Raw genomic sequence first — 20,930 nt, 5'->3', positions numbered from 1 at the left:
AGGTTAAGAATGCTGTGCCAAGTAACTCACCTCCTGTTCCCTAAAGCCTGTCCACCATCTACATGGCACAAGTCAGGAGTGTCATTGAATACTCTCCACTTGCAGGGATGAGTGCAACTCCAATAACACTCAAGAATCTCGACAGCATGCAGGATAAAGCAGCCCCTTAATTGCTACCTCTTCCATAAACATTTAATCCCTCCGCCAGCAACGAACTGTGTGTACCACCGACAAGATGGCACTGCAGGAACTCACCAAGATTCCTTAGGCAGCACCGTCCAAATCCATGACCACTATCAAGAAGGGCAAGAACAGCACGTACCTGGGGACACCACCACCTTGAGGTTTCCCTCCAAGCCACTCACCATCCTGACTTGGAAATATATCATTGTTTTTTCACTGTCGCTGGGTCAAAATCGTGGATCTCCCTCACTAACAGAATGTGTGTGTGTGTGTGTGTGTGTGTGTGTGTGCGCGCTTACCATGTGGACAGCAGTGGTTAAAGGGGGCAAATCAGCACCACCTTCAATGACAATTAGGGACAGGCAACCAAAAATACTGGCCTCGTCAGCGATGTCCATGACCCATAAAAATATTTTTAAAAACCTCGAACTAGGAATCACTTTGGAATTGCATCCGAAAAAATTGAACAACTCCTTAAGGGACAATGTAAGGTATACCAGTGAAGTGGGGTTTTTTTGGTTGTGTTAAAAGTAAAAGGGGAAAGTTCTGCTCTGTCGTTTAACATAAGCTGCTTTTCAAATAACATTTAATCAATGTTGCTTTTAGTTCGCTAGTTGCAATAAAGGTCTTAAACTGTGAAATCTTGTCAAGTCATCCTTTCAGCTATTCACTGGAAGTTTGAAAGTGACACTCCATAGACTTGTAAAAACAAATAGCAATGATCATTTTAAGGTGCAATATTAAAACTACATTTTTTCTTGCATCATGTTCTATCTGAAACATACTTAACAAAAAGCAAGTACATACTTCGGATAAATACCTGAATTAGATGGGTGCCTGTGATTAATACTTATAATCTTAAGTCCTAATTTAGTTTAGTTTAATGCAGAGAGACAAAGTATGACTTTTCAAGTATTATGCATTGCTGCGACTTTTACTTTGATGCAGCTTCCACATCAACAGTGGCTAAGAGCCTGAAAATTCAGGTGTTGACTACAAAATTAATAACTTTGTGTTAAAAAAAAGTCTTACAACCTTACTTTTGTGCTTTTCATCAGGACAACCATTGGTCTAGCAGGATATGATCCAGGAGGATAACTGGAAATCATAAATGCCTGTGACTTCATTGTCACGGATCTCGGTGTCCATGTGCATAGATCCCTGAAAGTTGGCACCCAGGTTGATAGGGTTGTTAAGAAGGTGTATGGTGTGTTAGCTTTTATTGGTAGAAGGATTGAGTTTCGGAGCCATGAGGTCATGTTGCAGCTGTACAAAACTCTGGTGCAGCTGCACTTGGAGTATTGCGGACAGTTCTGGTCGCCGCATCATAGGAAGGATGTGGAAGCATTGGAAACGGTGCAGAGGAGATTTACCAGGATGTTGCCTGGTATGGTAGGAAGGTCTTATGAGGAAAGGCTGAGGGACTTGAGGCTGTTTTCGTTAGAGAGAAGAAGGTTAAGAGGTGACTTAATGGAGGCACACAAGATGATCAGAGGATTAGATAGGGTGGATAGCGAGAGCCTTTTTCCTCGGATGGTGATGGCTAGCACGAGGGGACATAGCTTTAAATTGAGGGGTGATAGATGTAGGACAGATGTCAGAGGTAGGTTCTTTACTCAGAGAGTAGTAAGGGCGTGGAATGCCCCTGCCTGCAACAGTAGTGGACCCGCCAACATTAAGGGCATTTAAATGGTCATTGGATAAACATATGGATGATATTGGAATAGTGTAGGTTAGATGGGCTTTAAATTGGTTTCACTGGTCGGCGCAACATCGAGGGCCGAAGGGCCTGCATTGCGCTGTAATGTTCTATATGCCTCGCAACTGAAATTAGTTCTCAATTTGAAAAATGCTGCATAGGATATTTGTAAATAATAAAAAGATTGACAATACATCAACTACTTCCGGTTAGCCAGACACACATTAGATTATTTATTTCTGCACTATGCTTTAGAATAGATAGACAGAGGCTGTTTGTTGAAATTCCTCAATGAGCTGTTGATTTCAGCCAGTTATGAAAGGGACACTAAGTACAGGCCGTCAGCCAACCCTTCTTACCATTCCTAACACACCTTTAGGAAAACCAAAAAACACAAATAGAAGAGAGGTAGTGCTAAAAAGGAAAATATTCTAGGCAGGGTCCTGACAGGTCATCGCCCAAAATGTTAATCCTACTTTCTTCCCTGCACAGATGTTACCTGGATTCCTAGCACTGCAGTATTTGGCTTTTAGTTTTACTGAAATCAAGGTTTGTGTTCAGTTTGCATGAAAATAATATAGCATCCCTTTCTGATGGAAAATATATTTGCAGAAAAAGGAGAGTAGAGTTTATTGACGGTGTATAATTAAACAATATTTGCCTATAAAGCACTTATGCGCCTAAAGATTATTACGCAAAATTGATACCAGAAAATCAAGGACAAGAATAGACCATTTAGCCCAATGAAGATTCCCCAAGTACCTCATCATACTATCTAGTTTAGTTTCTAAAATCTTGCTTGCCACATTATTTCCAACTTTTATCACAGAATAAAGAAGATTGAAAAGCAGGATGTGGGAACTAATTGGATTATTCTTGCAAAGAGCTGGCACAAATAAATGATGTGGAGATGCCGGCGTTGGACTGGGGTAAACACAGTAAGAAGTTTAACAACACCAGGTTAAAGTCCAACAGGTTTATTTGGTAGTTTATGTGGCTTTTGCTACCAAATAAACCTGTTGGACTTTAACCTGGTGTTGTTAAACTTCTTACAAATAAATGACACAGTAAGAAGTCTCATAACACCAGGTTAAAGTCCAACAGGTCTATTTGGAGGACTCATCTGATGAAGGAGCAGCACTCTGAAAGCTCGTGCTACCAAGTAGACCTGTTGGACTTTAATCTGGTCTTGAGACTTCTTACTGTGCCTACTACCCCAGTCCAATGCTGGCATCTCCACATCATGACAAATAAATGAACCGAATCACCTTTGTCTCTCCTGCATGATACTCTCTGCGGTATCTATTTTAAAGTTCCTATTACCCAGTTAAATGTATTTCTGTTCTACTGTGTTATATTGATTATCAACATAGAACATTTAGATATGTTACGGTGACATTGATTCCTTCAAGGATGCAGAGCTTCAACTTCTCTAGTCTTTTCTCACAGCTCATCCCCTATTAATCTGCAATCAGCTTTTGTTGCCTTTCTTGTTCCAACTCCAATGCATAGACATAATTTTTGGGTCACAGTGACCAAATTTGAACATTATATTCCATTAATGTCTTTAAATCAATTCTTCACATTATCAAGAGAACTGCATATTATGCTTTGTAACTGCTCACTATCAACGCAATTCCATTCATTACCTCCGATGCGCACGCATCAATCTACGCACAATGTCAGACAAACTTTGTGATTTGCCAACCCAATTGTAATGTGGATGTAAATCACTATTTTTTTCCTAATTTTCCCTCTCAACGTTCCCTTATTTTACTGTTGCCAACAAATTTCACAAGCTTACATTTGATTACAATATATAGGTCATTGAGATTAGAAATAGCAAGGGTGAAAGCACTAACCCCTGTTGGGGTCAGCACAACTTGTTTGCAGTTTGTGTCTCCTGTTTTAAGCAAGGGTATAAATGTGTTAGAACCATAGAAAACTACAGCTCAGAAACAGGCCTTTTGGCCCTTTTTGTCTGTGCCGAACCATTTTTTGCCTCGTCCCACTGACCTGCACTTGGACCATATCCCTCCACACCCCTCTCATCCATGAACCCGTCCAAGTTTTTCTTAAATGTTAAAAGTGACCCCGCATTTACCACTTTATCCGGCAGCTCATTCCGCACTCCCACCACTCTCTGCGTGAAGAAGCCCCCCCTAATATTCCCTTTAAACTTTTCTCCTTTCACCCTTAACCCATGCCCTCTGGTTTTTTCTCCCCTAGCCTCAGCGGAAAAAGCCTGCTTGCATTCACTCGATCTATACCCATCAAAATCTTATACACCTCTATCAAATCTCCCCTCAATCTTCTACGCTCCAGGGAATAAAGTCCCAACCTATTCAATCTCTCTCTGTAACTCAGCTTCTCAAGTCCCGGCAACATCCTTGTGAACCTTCTCTGCACTCTTTCAACCTTATTTACATCCTTCCTGTAACTAGGTGACCAAAACTGTACACAATACTCCAAATTCGGCCTCACCAATGCCTTATATAACCTTACCATAACACTCCAACTTTTATACTCGATACTCCGATTTATAAAGGCCAATGTACCAAAGGCACTCTTTACGACCCTATCCACCTGTGACGTCACTTTTAGGGAATTCTGTACCTGTATTCCCAGATCCCTCTGTTCAACTGCACTCTTCAGAGTCCTACCATTTACCCAGTACGTTCTACTTTGGTTTGTCCTTCCAATGTGCAGTATCTCACACTTGTCTGCGTTAAATTCCATTTGCCATTTTTCAGCCCATTTTTCTAGTTGGTCCAAATCCCTCTGCAAGCTTTGAAACCCTTCCTCACTGTCCACTACACCTCCAATCTTTGTATCATCAGCAAACTTGCTGATCCAATTTACCACATTATCATCCAGATCATGGATATAGATGACAAACAACAATGGACCCGACACCGATCCCTGCGGCACACCACTAGTCACAGGCCTCCACTCAGAGAAGCAATCCTCCACAACCACTCTCTGGCTTCTTCCATTGAGCCAGTGTCTAATCCAATTTACTACCTCCCCATGTATACCTAGCGACTGAAACTTCCTAACTAACCTCCCATGAGGGACCTTGTCAAAGGCCTTGCTGAAATCCAGGTAGACAACATCCGCCGCCTTCCCTTCATTCACTTTCCTGGTAACCTCCTCGAAAAACTCTAACAGATTGGTCAAACATGACCTACCACGCACAAAGCCATGTTGACTCTCCCAATAAGTCCCTGTCTATCCAAATATTTGTGGATCCTATCCCTTATCACACCTTCCAATAACTTGCCCACCACCGACGTCAAACTTACTGGCCTATAATTTCCCGGATTTCTTTTGGAACCTTTTTTAAACAACGGAACAACATGAGCCACCCTCCAATCATCCGGCACCTCCCCCGTGAATACTGACAATTTAAATATGTCTGCCAGGGCCCCTGCAAGTTCAATACTAGCTTCCCTCAAGGTCCGTGGGAATACCCTGTCTGGTCCTGGGGATTTATCCACTCTGATTTGCCCCAAAACTGTTGGAGGCAGTTCAGAGGAGGTTTATTAGACAGATATCTGGAAATGAGCAGGAAAGGTGGACAGCCTGGGCTTGTTTCCACTGGAAGCGGGGGGGGTTTGACTTGATTGAAGTATACAAGATCATGAATGGTCTTGACAAGGTGGACATGAAAGTAAGTTTTCTTTTGTGAACGAATCCAGAACGAGGGAGCACGATTTCAAAATTAGGGGTCACCTTATAGGACAGAGGAGAAGAGAAATGTTTTCTCCCAGAAGATTGTGCAACCTTGGAACTCCCTGCCTCAAATGGCTGTGGAAGTGGGGGTGTCATTGAATATTTTTAAGTCAGAGGTACATTGATTCACTTGCCTAACAAAATTCTACGGTTATTGGGGTAAATGAGGATGTGGAACTCCAAACAAACAGATCAGCCAATGGCCTCGTTCTGCTCCTATTTCGTATGTTCATATGTTCCCCAGTTTGACAAGCAGATGTACAAGTGTACTCTATTTTCTTTCTAAGCCAACTTATCCGTTTACTTATGTTTAGCAAGAGCTTAAATACTAGTCTTGTGATTGAAGCTCATTTCATCCTAGGCATGAAACTCGACAGTTGGAGCCACTGCACACTTCAAAAGTGCCCATCGCAAAACAACAACACTGGAACTTTATGGGTATCTAATCCATTATTTTGGTCTAGAAGGTTATGCGTCTGCTCATATGTGCACTGTATGTATATCAACGTATGTGTTGTGCATGCCCATGTCCATATTGCATTCATTTACACAGGGGGAAATACTTCCAACAATGAAAGCACTTTTCTCAGGATTGAATCTATGCAAAATTAAAATATGTGATTCACTCTGCAGTGAAGACTTGGCAATTTGGATATCACCACTCAGCACGGACCTTCCTAGCTAACAACAGTAATTAGCTTCAAGTAAATCTCACCGATCAGCATTTTTTTGCTATTCTGAACGGGACTGAATCGAAGTCAGGAAATTCCACAGCTTAGATGCCACTTGATTGGCATCCGGGACAGGAAAGGACGCAAATGCATTGGATTTTCCCATGGAGCTACCTACATATTGCAACTAATATTGGCTGATCCTCGTCTGGAGACACAATGGCAGCTCTTTACACAGGAAGCAAAATAAGCAACAAAAATATCAAAAATATCCTGCAATTTAGAAGGCTTCTTTCACTAAAATCTTGTATTTGGATACAATATTCAGAACAACTATTTATGTATTTTTAGTCTACTGCATAAACTTCCAAATTAGCTTCCAAGATCAGTGTAGTAACTGCACAAAAATTAAAATATAGCATACTGTACCAATTTTGACTCTCCCTCGTTCTGGTCCTTCACCCATTACTAAAATGTTTGCAGGTTTCTGGAAGAATAAAAATAATGATAATTTACGGTCAATTTTCAGATTAATTTCAAATAAATTATGCTCCTCAAAGCAAGATCAACAAAACCATAATAACAGAAGTATAAAAATCTTTTTATAAACTATGCAAAATTACAATGGCATACATTTAGAACATGGCTAACATTCAAAGTTGACTATTTGTATTGGACAAAGGATGACTTTAGGAAGTGGCACGTACTCCACCTTTCCTTCACCTATGACCCCAAGCAGAAATGCTGCTCCCTGAACCTCTATTCATAGTTAATAAGTTCCAGGATGTTACTGGAGCCAGACAACAGACAATAACAAAGTCAGAAACAAAGAATGATGGATTGAGTTGCAGTCCTAGTGAGCTAGCTTGAATTCGTGTTTCAGGTTCCACCTGCAATTAAAAATGCTTCCTTACAAATGTTTTGTTCAAGGAGCACAAATGCAATCATTGTACGCAAAGAACTCTAATGTATAGTCGGGCACTAACTTGTTCACGTAACTGCACAAATTCTTCTTGGGATATTTCAAAAGTGTTTTTCTCACAGGTCTTGCCATTTTAAAATTTGCTTAAGATTTACAATTCAGATCAATTTTTATTCATGTCATTTAAACGTAAAAGTTCAAAGTTTAAACAGAAATTCTTAAATTATTCTGAAATAATCGCAGATAAATGTGCATAGAATTTACAAAAATTGGACAACAATCAGCATACTAATAGTTGAAAATAAGGTTAAAACGTACAACAAAAATATCAGCAGAAATATGCACTCAAATTATCTCCCTCAAACTCAAGATTACAACAGAAATTAAAGGACCATGCCCAAGATCTTCGCAAAAATCAGATGCAATGATGAAAACTAAATCAACACAAATTGGTAATAAATTGTTTATCTTTTTTATTCTTTCACGGGCTATGGGGGTTGCAGGCTGGCCAACACTTAGTCCCCATCACTAGCTGCTCAAAGACAGTTGAGAGTCAACCACATTGCTGTGGCTCTGGAGTCACATGTAGGCCAGACCAGATTTCCTTCCCTAAAAGGACATTAGTGAACCAGATAGGCTTTTCTGACAATTGACAATGGTTTCATCATCATCAGTAGACTCTTAATTCCAGATATTTTTCAATATATTCAAATTCCACCAGCTGCCATGGCAAGATTTGAACCCGGGTCCCCAGAACATCAGCTGAATTTCTGGATTAATAGTCTAGCAACAACACCGCAAGGCCGTTGCCTCCCCCTTAAATGAAGATTAATGTCACAAAAGAAATCAGACACTCGCAGAGCTCAAAATAATATTAAAAAAAGATAAAAATTCTAGTTTGAGTAGCTAAGAGTACATCTGTTTTATATCAACAGGTTAAATAATGGAAGTGATCAGCAGTTGCAAAGAGCATTGCCTCTATCATGAGTAGCACTCAACATGACTTCAGAAAAGCAGTTTATTGCCTGATGAACCCTACCGACTCTTTTTTCAAATCCAGGAGGTGGCAGAAAAAAAGGAAAGACTTTCTGTAGCGTTTTATGGCTATAACATGACATTGCAAAGTACATCATAATCAAAAAATTTACTTCTAAATGTATAGTCATTGCCGTCATAAAAAATGCAACAGCAATGTATGTGCAACAAAGGCCCACAAACAGCAAATGCACAATTGATCAGATAGCTCACCAAATACTGTTAAAAAGGGGCTATCAGTGTTGGCTAGAATACTGGTAGAATTCCCTGCTCTTTAACTAATGGCATTGAATATTTCAAATGGACTGGATCAGCACAGGCAAAGGAAACCTTAATTCAGTGTCTCATAGAATCCCTACAGTGCAGAAGGAGGCCATTTGACCCATCAAGTGTGCACCAACCACAATCCCACGCAGGCCCTATGCCCCCCAATCCTACGTATTTACCCTGCTAACTCCCTGATGCTAAGGGTCAATTTGGCTTGGCCAATCAGCCTAACCCGCACATCTTTCGACTATGGGAGCAGACCGGAGCACCCGGAGGAACCCAGACCGACACGGGGAGAATGTGCAAACTCCAAGTCCCACGAATACAGTATTCTGTCAAAGACTTGTTGGAATTTCAAGGCTCAAGTTTCAGCTTGCTTCAGTTGACAGTACTCTTGTCACGGAGTCAGAGGCTCAGCTGACAATTCAATGAAATATTGAGCAATGCTGCATTATGAGCAATACTGTATTTATGAGACTGCAAGTAACTTCTGTGCCACACAAGTGCCAGACAATGACCATCTCCAATAAGAGTGTATCCAACCATCACACCTTGTCTTTGACCCGTTCTGGCAGCCACTGTATTTATATGGCTAGTCCAGTTCAGTTTCATCAATGGTAACCCCCCAGGATGTTGATAACGGGGGATGGTAATGCCAGTGAATGTCAAGGTGTGATGGTTAGATACTTTCTTGTTGGAGATGGTCATTGCCTGGCACTTGTGTGGCACAGAAGTTACTTGCCTCTTGTCCTGATATGCACTTACGAATTAGGAGGAGGCCACTCAGCCCCTTGAACCTGCTCCGCCATTCAATAATATCATGGCTGATCTGATTATAACCTCAACCATGCCTTCCTCCAATAATCTTTCACCCCCTTGTTAATCAAGAATCTATCTAGCTCTGCCTTAAAAATAATCAAAGACTCTGCTTCCACTGCCTTTTGAGGAAAAAAGTTCCAGGGACTCTCAGCCCTCAGAGTAAACATTTCTCATTACCATCTTAAATGAGCAACCCCCTATTTTTAAACAGTGTCCCCTAGTTCTAGGTTCTCCGATAAGAAGAAACAACTTCTCCACATACACTGGATCGAAATCTTTAAGAGTTGGAGGGGCATGACAGGATGCAAGTGATGCAAAATTCATCTTTTTTCTTGAATGCAAGACATCCAAACAGTCAATAAAATGCATGCAAGTTATTTCAAAAGACTGGTTAAACTGGCAATGGTTGGAGTGGGACTATTCTTGCAAATGTTAGCGGTCGTGCCTCTGTAATTTGCATGAAATAAATTCACAATTTCCTATCGCTCTAGGCACTCACAAGCCCAGTCAGGACCGAAGTTAACTGATAAACATTAACAAAATTCACTGAAAAAAATCAAATGTTGCACAATATTTCCGATTACCAAATACAAAAAAAAATGAACCATTCAACAGTAGCTAGAATAACAACTATCTTATAAACAGACTTGTCATGTTAAAAATCCTCTTAGCACATTACAAGTGGAAGTGTGGCACCAAGGAATTTTGGGAGGTTGCAATAAAGAGGCAAAAGAGTGGAAGAAGAATTTGTTGATCTGCAGTGTTAGAATTTGGGGTTCTTTTGAACCATTTTCCATTGAAAGGAATTGGAAAAAAAGCTGTTTTAATCTTGGGTTTTGAAAATAAATGGAGATATCAAGACAACAGGTGGTTATCATGCCAAAGAGCCTATTTCCCCCCAGAGACTAGATGTTGAATGATTTGTTAGCTTCTTTGAATAATTGGCAAAATCCTTTGATCTGTCTGCCAAACTGGGGACAAAAAAAAATCAAAAAGGGAATCATACATTAAAATACAGTTACAAGAATGTTTTTAAGCCAACAGGAGACGACACAGAAAGGCAGTTTTAACCTGGGCCAAACCATAGCATATGGAAGAGTTCATGTGTTTAAGGTGCAGGTTTGAATGAAGTACAACATTATATAATCATAATCTGTGCAATTACACAAATAAGTTTTACTAAATGAACCAAGTGAATCTGAGTTGCACTATTACTTTGAACATTCACTTTATTGTGGAAACAAGCAGCTCAACAATTCAAACTAAACCTCATTTCAGCATGTCCTCAATCTGTTGGAGTGATTCACGAATGTAGGAAATAGGAGCAGCAGTAAGCCATTGGGCCTTTGAACCTGCTTCATCATTCAATAAAATTATGGCTGATCTCCTCCTTCAAATTAGACAGGCAGGGAAAGAGCCACAATGGCAAATTGGCACTGAAGAAGACTTAAAGAGGCTAGGGGTGTAACAGCTGAATGATCAGCCTCCAAAAGATCGAGCAAAGGAGCCATGGGAAAGCTGTAACCAAAATCAGAGCAATGAAGGATTCATGCTGGAACACATGGAGGGATTTGAAAGCAAAAATAATTAACTTGAAGTCAATTCACTGGGAAAGAGCCAAGGGAGGTTGGAGATTATGATGGTTTTTGGATTAGTTGAAGTTTGTGAAGCATGGCGATGGCAATGTCAGTGTGAAGAGGAATTGAAAAGTTGATCCTTGAAGTGATGGAACAGCTGAGTGTTTCAGTCACAAAGTTGCTGTTCAATAGTCCTGAGCTGGAAGATTATATTCTTGGTGACAAACAAATAAAATGTCCAGCTGAACCTTTAAAAAGGTAAAATATACAACAAGAATTGCCCAGATTTACAAATATATGTTAATAAAAAGGCTCCAAAAAATCTAACAATGATAAACTCTTAAAATAAACAGATTGTTAAATTTTGGCAACAGCTTTTCAAGTCAAATTAAATAAAGTTGCCAAAGTGGGTTTAGATAACCAGTTTAAATGTAAAAAAAATTGGAAGTCAAAATTAATAGAATTACAGTATTAGAATGACAGGGCTTATAAATATATGTAATTTTAGCAGGTTTTAATTATTCAAAAACATGACAATAGAAACTGCTGGATTAGCATAATAACCCAACCAGCTCATCACCATGCTTCAGAGAAAACTACTCTCTATTCATCCCTGTGCAAATAAGAGGTACAATATATGGTTCACAATTCATACCCTCGCCCTACCAAGCCCCAAGCTTTAACCAATGACCACAAAACAGAACAAAAAGCAAAACAGTGGGCAGATCATTCAGCAACAACTCAGGCAATCTCAGGACAAGACTCAAAACAGTTCTGACAAAAGCTCATGCCTGAAACGTTCATTCTTTCTTTCTCTCCATAGATGCTGCCTGACTGGCTGATTATTTTCAGCATGTTCTGGTTTTTATTTCAGCACGTGCAGTATTTTGCTTTTATTTAATATCCCTGGGTATGTTCAGTTCCACTTGCAGGGTAGGCCAACAGATGGAGACACAATGGTATATTTGGGTAGATGCATTCCTGGTTCCTCAATTTTGACTGCTGACTTCATAAATAAAGTGAAGGAAACCTGCTGATCACAGCTCATCAGTTAACAAATAAGTATATTTTGTAATCAAATAAGACTTTCAAAAGGCACTAAGGGAAGAAAAACCTATATTATTTGATGAGAACACTAACACGCAATAATAATCTAATTGATCTTGACCACACTCCAGTCATATTCAACTGTTGGGAACATAAAATTTCTTCACAATAATAACACCCTCCATTGTATAACATGAATGCAGTGTTAAGTGGGACAGAGCCATATGTGATGGGAAATTGAGAAAAAGCTTGTGGGATGTCAAGGACAACACCAGCTCAATATATTATAAAATAAACTTTTCAAAAGAGTAGCTAATAGTAATGTAGGCTTCTTAATGGCTGCTGTCAATGATACTGTCAGTGGAATTCAAGAAATGTCAATCTTATCAAACAGCTGCTTCGTATCGGTCTTCACAGTACAGGATAAGGATAGTATACCAGAGGTACAAGGAAAACAAACCATAAAAAAGGGGAAGAACTACAATACAAGTTAAACATGCCGTTGAAGAAACCAGATAGTTTCCACCCAGATAGGAGTTGCAGTTAAATTGTAAAAAGCAGTGCAACCAAACAAGTATTAGTTTTCAGCCTTCTGAGCTGTTGGGAACTATAAAGCTTCGAAACTCTATACAAAAAGTTGGTTACCTAGAAACCTCGACAATCTACAAGGTCAGAATACAAGAAATATAAAAAGAAAGAAAAATGAGAAAGACAGAAATAATTCATGACCTCGTGGCGTAATGCTTCATAATACTGCTAAGTACTGTTGCAATGAACTCTTGTAACATAGAAGATACAAATTAAACATTAAAGGCATCAGCAATCAGATCAGAGCTTGTGGGTTTCTTGTCTATACCCCTCGATTTGGGGTGGTGGTGGGGCAGGAGAAAGAGGGAGAAGCAGGAAGGGGCAAGAAGAAAATAAAACCAAATTTCTTGAATCTTAAAATGAAACTCAACTTCAGAAGACAGTGAAGGTTTCATTTATGCAGATAGCATCATACATTAGAAAGGAAAGCACCTATCATTCTAAAACACGGCAGCAGGAAGCATAATATATGATCTAAATTATTAAACAGAAGAAATGCATTCCACCACAGCTGAATATCCAAATTCACACAGTATTACAAAGTCCTTGACCTGAAACATTCAGTCTGCTTTACCCTCCATAGATGCAGAGTGTTTTTATTTCATATTCCTAACATCCACAGGAATTAACTTTTGCACTTTTCTTTTAGTGATTTCATAAATACCATATTGCAATACCAGGGGAAGCCCCAGTTGCTCAGCTTATACGGAAAATTTGCTTGAATAATGAATCGTCAAAACCTGCTGCAATAACTACATTTAAAACATGAAACACAAGTTCTTTATTTTAAATAATCCTGATTTTTAAAAGCCAGTCCAGCATTCAAATCCTTGACATTTTGCTGATTAATTCAAATCTATCCGCCACATTCTTCATAACTCACATATGCCACCAACTCGCAAAGCTTCGGAAAAATTGGGGCATGATGACTCTGCAGATACCGTGGCATCAAATCATCAAAAGCCTGTATCTCAATTTTCTCAAGATATAAACCAATTTAATTTCATCTGCTCTCAAAGCTCTAACTTCATTCAACTGCATTGTATGTTGGGATCAATATTTGTCAATAAACTGTATTAAACAGAAGTGAAATATTGAATAGTGACATCAATAAAATAATTGCTTGTTGCTTTTAGTATTCAAACAGCCCTGTTGCTGCTTTTCTTTAATTCCTTTTTTTTAGAATTTAAGTCTTCATGACAGAAGCATCTCTTAACAAAAGAAAACATGATTCAAAACAAGATGGGTAGCTTTAAAACTATTTCCATACCAGCAGAGGCAAATTATAGAAAAATACTGAATACACAATTAACTTCGAGGCGATTTTTTTAGCCTGGTGATTTAGAACAACAAACTAAAATTGTGGAGGATTGCTTTACGTATGTGAACAGTGGAGTTTCCAATATTGATTCTGACCAGAAGAAAAGGAAATGCACTCAAAAAGCAGATCCTTTCTTTTTGGTGAGCATATTTGCTTAATGAAATTTTATTCTGATACCAAACAAAATAAGCCATTTATTAAATCCAATCATGGGAAGTAGACATTGCTGGTAAGGCCAACATTTATTGCCCAGCCCCATACATTCTTTGAAGGTAGTAGTGAGCCATTTTTTGCAGGGCAGTTAAGTGTCAGTAAGGATGCAAAGAATGTTGGACAGTTATTTGAATCATGATTTAAAACACCATTTTCCAAAATAAAGAGAGCAAACCGGGCAATGTGTGAATAATAAAAAAATGACAGTAATTTAGAATATTATGCCAAATTATGAAAGTATTTTGAGCAAATAAATTGTCGCTAAGTAATTTTTAAGAAACCCGGTAAATGCCCATTTCAACGCTTCCTTCTTCAGTTAGGACGGCACCACAGTTGCAGTCATCATTCCATGATTGGCCAACAAAGATGTGCTTCTGTGGGCTGGGTCAGGTCCTGCTGACTTTTCCACCTAAACCGGCGAGTGAATATTCAACTACAACAAAGTGCTCCATCTAGCAGAAGAAAAATAGAAAGTGAGTCCCTGATAAGAGCTTGAAACAAATTGTTCAGCTCACAATACTATTTGGGAAGGAAAAAGTACTACACGATGCACATGCATATCACATACTGCAGGTAGTAGTACATGCTGTTGGCTACAGAGAATGATCTCAGTTTTATCAGTGACTGAAGTATTCTGCTTTTTTAAAAATATGGAAATACAGATTGGCAGAATATTGTGAAATCATAAGACTTTGCTTAGACAAATCCATCTCCCACTGAGTTGAGTTCCTGGACTTAGCTGCAGGAAGGGAAATGGAGTGCAGGTTGCCATTTTGAGGCAGTTTTAAAAAATTAAATAGATAATTACCGCAAGTTGCTGATGAGCAGATATGTTTCAGACTTAAGTTATCTGTTCACTTGACTGGGAATAGGATGTGTGGACAACTGGGAAAAATAAATAAAATGACTTTAACCCCAATAGCTAGTTTTCATATGCCAACTGTAACAACATAGTTGGGGGACATGATAGTGCCTATAATATAGTAAACATAGAGGTATTTCACAGGAGGGTTATCAAACAAAATTTGACCCAGGTCATAAATTGAGGTATTAGGACTAAAACTTGGTCAAGGGGTATTTATGCAGCATCTCAATGGAGAAGAGGAAAGCAGAGGTTAAAAATGCGAAACTCCAGAGCTTAAAGCCTCAGCAGCTGAAAACAAAGCTGCCAATGGTAAAGCAATAAACACTGGGGATGCACAAGAGGCCAGAAATTGGATGGTTTCAGAGAATTGTCGGGCTAGTGTAGCTGGAAGCGGTAGCAAAGACCATGGAAGAATTTGAAAACCTGTGACCATCAATAAAGTAATTAACATATGGAAGGGGTTAAATTGCAACTTGTCTAGATCTGGTCTTCATAACATTTCATACACACACAGTCTACTTAATACTTAGTAATCACAAGTGTATTCCCTGACTAATGTCCCCAGTCCTATCCCAGAGACATCATCACTAATTTCAAAGATAATCCAACTAAAAATATTCATTCGGGAAAGAGGAGAAACCTTCCTCCAACATTTAATTGCTCCACCATTTGTGGCTCTGCCTTCAGCCACCTGGTCCTCAGCTCTAGAATTCTCTCCCTAAACCTCTCCACCTTTCTCTCCACTCCTTTAAGATGCAGCTTATAACCTACTTTTTTTGACCAAGCTATTCTAATGTGGCTCAGTGCCAAATTTTAAGAATGTTGAAATGCTTTATGACATCAAAGAAGCCCTACAGTACAGAAGGCCGCCATTTGGCTTATCAAGCCTGCACTGACAACAATCCCACCCAGGTCCCACCCCTGCAATCCCACGTATTTACCCTGCTAATCCTCCTGACACTATGGGCAACTTAGCATGGCTGATCAACTTAACCTGCACATCTTTGGAGTGTGGGAGGAAACCAAAGCAGTCAGAGGAAACCCACGCAGACATGGGGAGAACTCCGCACAGACAGTTACCCAAGCCGGGAATCAAACCCGGGTCCCTGGAGCTGTGAGGCAGCAGTGCTAACCACTGTGCCACCCAGTTAAAGACATACCATAAATACAATCTGCTGCTGCTCCTAGTCATTACAACTCAGTGATACTATATATTGTGCATTTAACCATTGTTTAAAGTTATGACAATGAATCAAAGTGTCCAATACAAATTTAAAAACTTTGTTACATTTATTAAACAAAACCCAAGTCTTGTCAATGTCAATTTTATGCAATTTCTCCCCTCCCATACATTTTTCTATTGGTCATCATGCAATTTGGATACATAATCACAAAGGTCTCCCAATTAAGATTTTTATTATTCAAAACATATATTCAGTCAATGTGCATGACCTTATCCTATTGAACATACAATTTGAAATACCTGTGCCAGAGTAAGTACAGGTTTATAGGTTCCTCAAGTATTTTGTATTTGAACAGTAAAGCCTGGAAGTTCATTTCTTCTGATTTGCTCAGGAGAATTTGGATACAGTGGAAGTTACTTATTGAATTGTACATTCTTTGTTGCCAAGTTTCCCCCTCCTGAAGATGCTGAATCCTTGGTGGTCAAGCGCCAATACCCAGTGGCCATTCTTTTGATAAGCCTCAAGAGCCTGCCAGACTACAAGGCTACGTTGAGAAAGGAAGGCACAGTTGATCCAAAGTAGCCTCACATTATGTACACTCATCTACCCTAATCCAGCAGGGCCCATGTTCACATCTTAGAGTGGACAACTCAGGGGCTATGACTAATTTTACACTTCCTAATCAGGTGCACTGAAACCAAATGTCACATTCAGCTAAGATAAGGAAATTACCTCAGTGTATAAATAGATATATGGTGACCGAACACAGAGTAAATATTTAGCTGATCAGAGAAATCCAACATGCATTTGTAAAGTTTAGGTCATACATGACAAGGCTGATTGAATGTTTACAAAGAGATGACTGAAATAGTAGATGAGGTAATATCTATGAATGCTATTATTTTGGACTTCCAGAAAGCAGTTGATGAAGCCCTTCATAAGAAAGTGAGTGTTAAATTTGAAGATCATGTAATTGAAGGTAAATAATTGACCTGTTTCAGAGATTAATTGAGTTGCAGGAGACAGATTAGCAACAATGGGCAGGTACTCAAATTGACAAGACACGACCTGTAGTATCCGACAGGAATCTGAAACAACTCATTGCATTTATTAACTTAAATCACTGAATAGATAGCTACATGTCAAAATTTGTCAAGGACGCAGACAGGCAGCATTATATGCAATGTAGACGGCAGAAACTTACAAAGGGATATTAATAGTTTAAGTGAATGGCAAATTTGTTACAAATGGATTTCAATATAGGCAAGTCTGAGATCACCCACTTCAGACCAAAGGAAAATAGATCAACAGTGGCTGTCCAAAAAGACTTGAAGATCCATATTCAGAGATCAAAGCATTGTGGACAGATATAGAAAACAATTAAAAGCTAATAGATTGCTGGCCTTTATACCTAGAGGTTGGGAATATAAGGTGGTGGAAGTCATACTACAGCTATGCAAAACCTTGGTTAGACTGCACCCAGAGTACTGCAAGTAGTTCTGGGCGTCATAATGCAGAAAGATTTATTGGCCTTGGTAAGGAGTGCTATGTGGATTTACCGGAATAATATCTAGACTCCACAGGTTATATTCTGAGTAGAGATGACACAAACTAGCTTGCAGTCGCTTCAATTTAGAAAATTATGGGTGATTTGATCAAGCTCTAAGAGATTAAGAGAAACCAATAGGTAGAAAGAGAAAAAATAGTTATGTTGATTGAGGAACTTTTGACAAGGGACATAGCCTAAAAGTTAAAACCAGGCCTTTAGATGGGGAGTTAGACAACACATTTACACACAAAAGGGTGGGAGAAGTTAAATTTGGAACATTCACAAACTGTTATTGTGGCTAGGTCAATTTTAACTTTAAATTGAAGATTGATTTTAAAGGTATTAAGGGATAAAGGGAAAAAGTGAGTATTTGGAATTGGGTCACACAGTCACGATCCCACTGAATGGTGGAACAGACATGAAGGATTAAATTGCCTACCCATGCTCCAATGTTCCTATAGCAGGTGATGATGTGGAGATGCCGGCGTTGGACTGGGGTAAACACAGTAAGAAGTTTAACAACACCAGGTTAAAGTCCAACAGGTTTATTTGGTAGCAAAAACCACACAAGCAAAAGCCTATAGCAGGTAACAGAGCAAGAAGTGCAGTATTAGAGTTTCAATACTATATCAGATCTTATTTAGGCTAAGCAGTCAATCGGAATTCTAAACATTTACAATACTAAGCTCCATGGGCACAGGTTAGTGATAAATAAAACATGACAAAGAATATTGAATATAATGCACAGCTTTATAAACTGATTTCTAAACAGTAACCCAATGTTATACCACCATCAATTTATGATTCTACCACTTCTGGATATTCTGATATTCATTGTTGAGCACATTATATTTTATGTAATGTATTCCATTATTGCTAATTTCCTCTGGCATCACTACCCAATGCTGCAATATCAGACCTGCCAATGGATACGTTACGATGATAGTGAAGGATAAGGACCGACAGTAACATGAACCTGTTTTCGTCAGTGGCAAAATGCATATATGTTATTTGAGAAAGGTGTGAATGGTAAATTTGTTGTCCTATAGTTGAATGGCTGGTATAACATGGGAACACTGTACAATAACTTAAGACAGAAAAGAGAAGATAGAATTTACCACCGCACACATGTGGATGTTCTTTCATATATCCAAGAGCCAGAACTCAGAAGCACCAGACTCAGATTAGTTATGTAGGGCTTTTCATTTAAATCCTCATAGTCAGCCTGTAATAGTGAGTTATATAGTTTACTTTTCACACTTACATTGATTAGATTTTTACATACTTTATTTTTAAAAAAATCAAAGATGGAATTGTGGCCAGAAATAATTATTATAAATGTAGGAGTGTGTCATTTTCTCTCCGTGTTGAAAATATTCCAACATCTTGAATAAATGCTATCCTCTTAATTTAATCAACTTATTATATCTGTATTCAGAATAAACACTTGCGTTATGTCAGTGTTGTGTGGAGTAATATGCTGAATAACTCACAACATAAATCCAGTACTTCAAACACTAAGCAGTTCTGTTTTCAGTAACGTCATTATTATTTATCTTAACTTGAAGCCATGTTCCATGAGATTGCAATTACATGTATTAGAACGACCCTCAACTATTTTTCTTACTTTTCTCTCAATTGCAATAAAATGGAGTTTCATTTTCTACAAATTGATTTTTCTTCAGAAGCATAACAACATGCAAAAGCTTTAAAATGTTATATACATAAATACCCCAACATCTGGAATATTTCATAACTCAGTTACAGAATATTCAGACATCAAATCTTTAAATTAACTGATTTATATACATCAGTATTAAAATGACATCTTCTGGACAGGTAAAAGCAAAATACTGCAGTTGTGGAACCGGAAACAAAAACAGAAAATGCTGGAAAATCTCAGCAGGTCTGACAGCATCTGTGGGGAGAGAATAGAGGCAACGTTGCGTCTGGATGACCCTTAATCAGAGCTGAGAGCAAAGAGAATCAGCAGAGATTTATACTATGAGAGTTGGGGGGGGGGGGGGGGGGGGAGGAGAAACAGACCCTTGGGTCCAACTTGTCCATGCTTGCCCCTTTTTAAAAAAAAATCCCTCAGCGAATCCCAATTGCCCACATTTGGCCGATATCCCTCTATACCCATCGTACCCATGTAACTATCTAAATGCTTTTTAAAAGATAAAATTGTACCCGCCTCTACTACTACCTCTCGCAGCTTGTTCCAGACACTCACCACCCTCTGTGTGAAGAAACTGCCCCTCTGGACACTTTTGTATCTCTCCTCTCTCACCTTAAACCTATGCCCTCTAGTTTTAGACTCCCCTAACCTTTGGGAAAAGATATTGACTATCTACCTTGTCTATGCCCCTCATTATTTTATAGACCTCTATAAGGTCACCCTTCAGCCTCCTACGCTCCAGAGAAAAAAGTCCCAGTTTATTCAGCCTCTCCTTATAACTCAATCCATCAAGTCCCGGTAGCATCCTAGTAAATCTTTTCTGCACTCTTTCTAGCTTAATAATATATTTTCTATAATAGGGTGACCAGAATTGCACACAGTATTCCAAGTGTGGCCTTACCAATGTCTTGTACAACTTCAACAAGACATCCCAACTCCTGACCAATGAAACCAAGCATGCCGAATGCCTTCTACACCACTCTGTCCACCTGTGACTCCACTTTCAAGGAGCTATGAACATGTACCCCTAGGTCTCTTTGTTCTGTAACTCTCCCCAACGCCCTACCATTAACTGAGTAAGTCCTGCCCTGGTTCAATCTACCAAAATGCATCACCTCGCATTTGTCTAAATTAAACTCCATCTGCCATTCGTCAGCCCACTGGCCCAATTGATCAAGATCCCGTTGCAATTGGAGATAACTTTCTTCACTGTCCACTATGCCACCAATCTTAGTGTCATCTGCAAACTTACTAACCATGCCCTCTATATTCTCATCCAAATCAGTAATATAAATGACAAACTGATCCCTGAGGCACAGCGCTGGTCACAGGCCTCCAGTTTGAAAAACAATTCTCTACAACCACCCTCTGGCTTCTGTCAAGAAGCCAATTTTGTATCCATTTAGATACCTCACTCTGGATTCCGTGAGATTTAACCTTATGCAACAACCTACCATGCGGTACCTTGTCAAAGGCCTTGCTAAAGTCCATGTAGACAACATCAACTGCACTGCCCTCATCTACCTTCTTGGCTACCCCTTCAAAAAACGCAATCAAATTTGTGAGACATGATTTTC

The 20,930-nt window shown here is 39.1% G+C and overlaps 1 protein-coding gene across 10 annotated transcripts in view; it reads right to left on the bottom strand.

The window, feature by feature from the left end:
• The window catches only part of cdk8 (cyclin dependent kinase 8), a 113,766-nt gene that overhangs the window by 29,814 nt on the left and 63,022 nt on the right, over positions 1–20,930 (bottom strand). For all 10 annotated transcript variants that reach the window (XM_078222175.1, XM_078222177.1, XM_078222170.1 and 7 more), the window contains one exon: positions 6,718–6,775. In XM_078222175.1, coding sequence (XP_078078301.1) covers positions 6,718–6,775 — 58 coding nt within the window. The remainder of the gene's footprint in view (positions 1–6,717; positions 6,776–20,930) is intronic.

This window comes from Mustelus asterias, chromosome 10 (genome assembly GCF_964213995.1).
Source record: "Mustelus asterias chromosome 10, sMusAst1.hap1.1, whole genome shotgun sequence".
In the NCBI taxonomy this organism is placed as follows: domain Eukaryota; kingdom Metazoa; phylum Chordata; class Chondrichthyes; order Carcharhiniformes; family Triakidae; genus Mustelus; species Mustelus asterias.
This window is presented reverse-complemented; position numbering and strand designations above follow the sequence as displayed.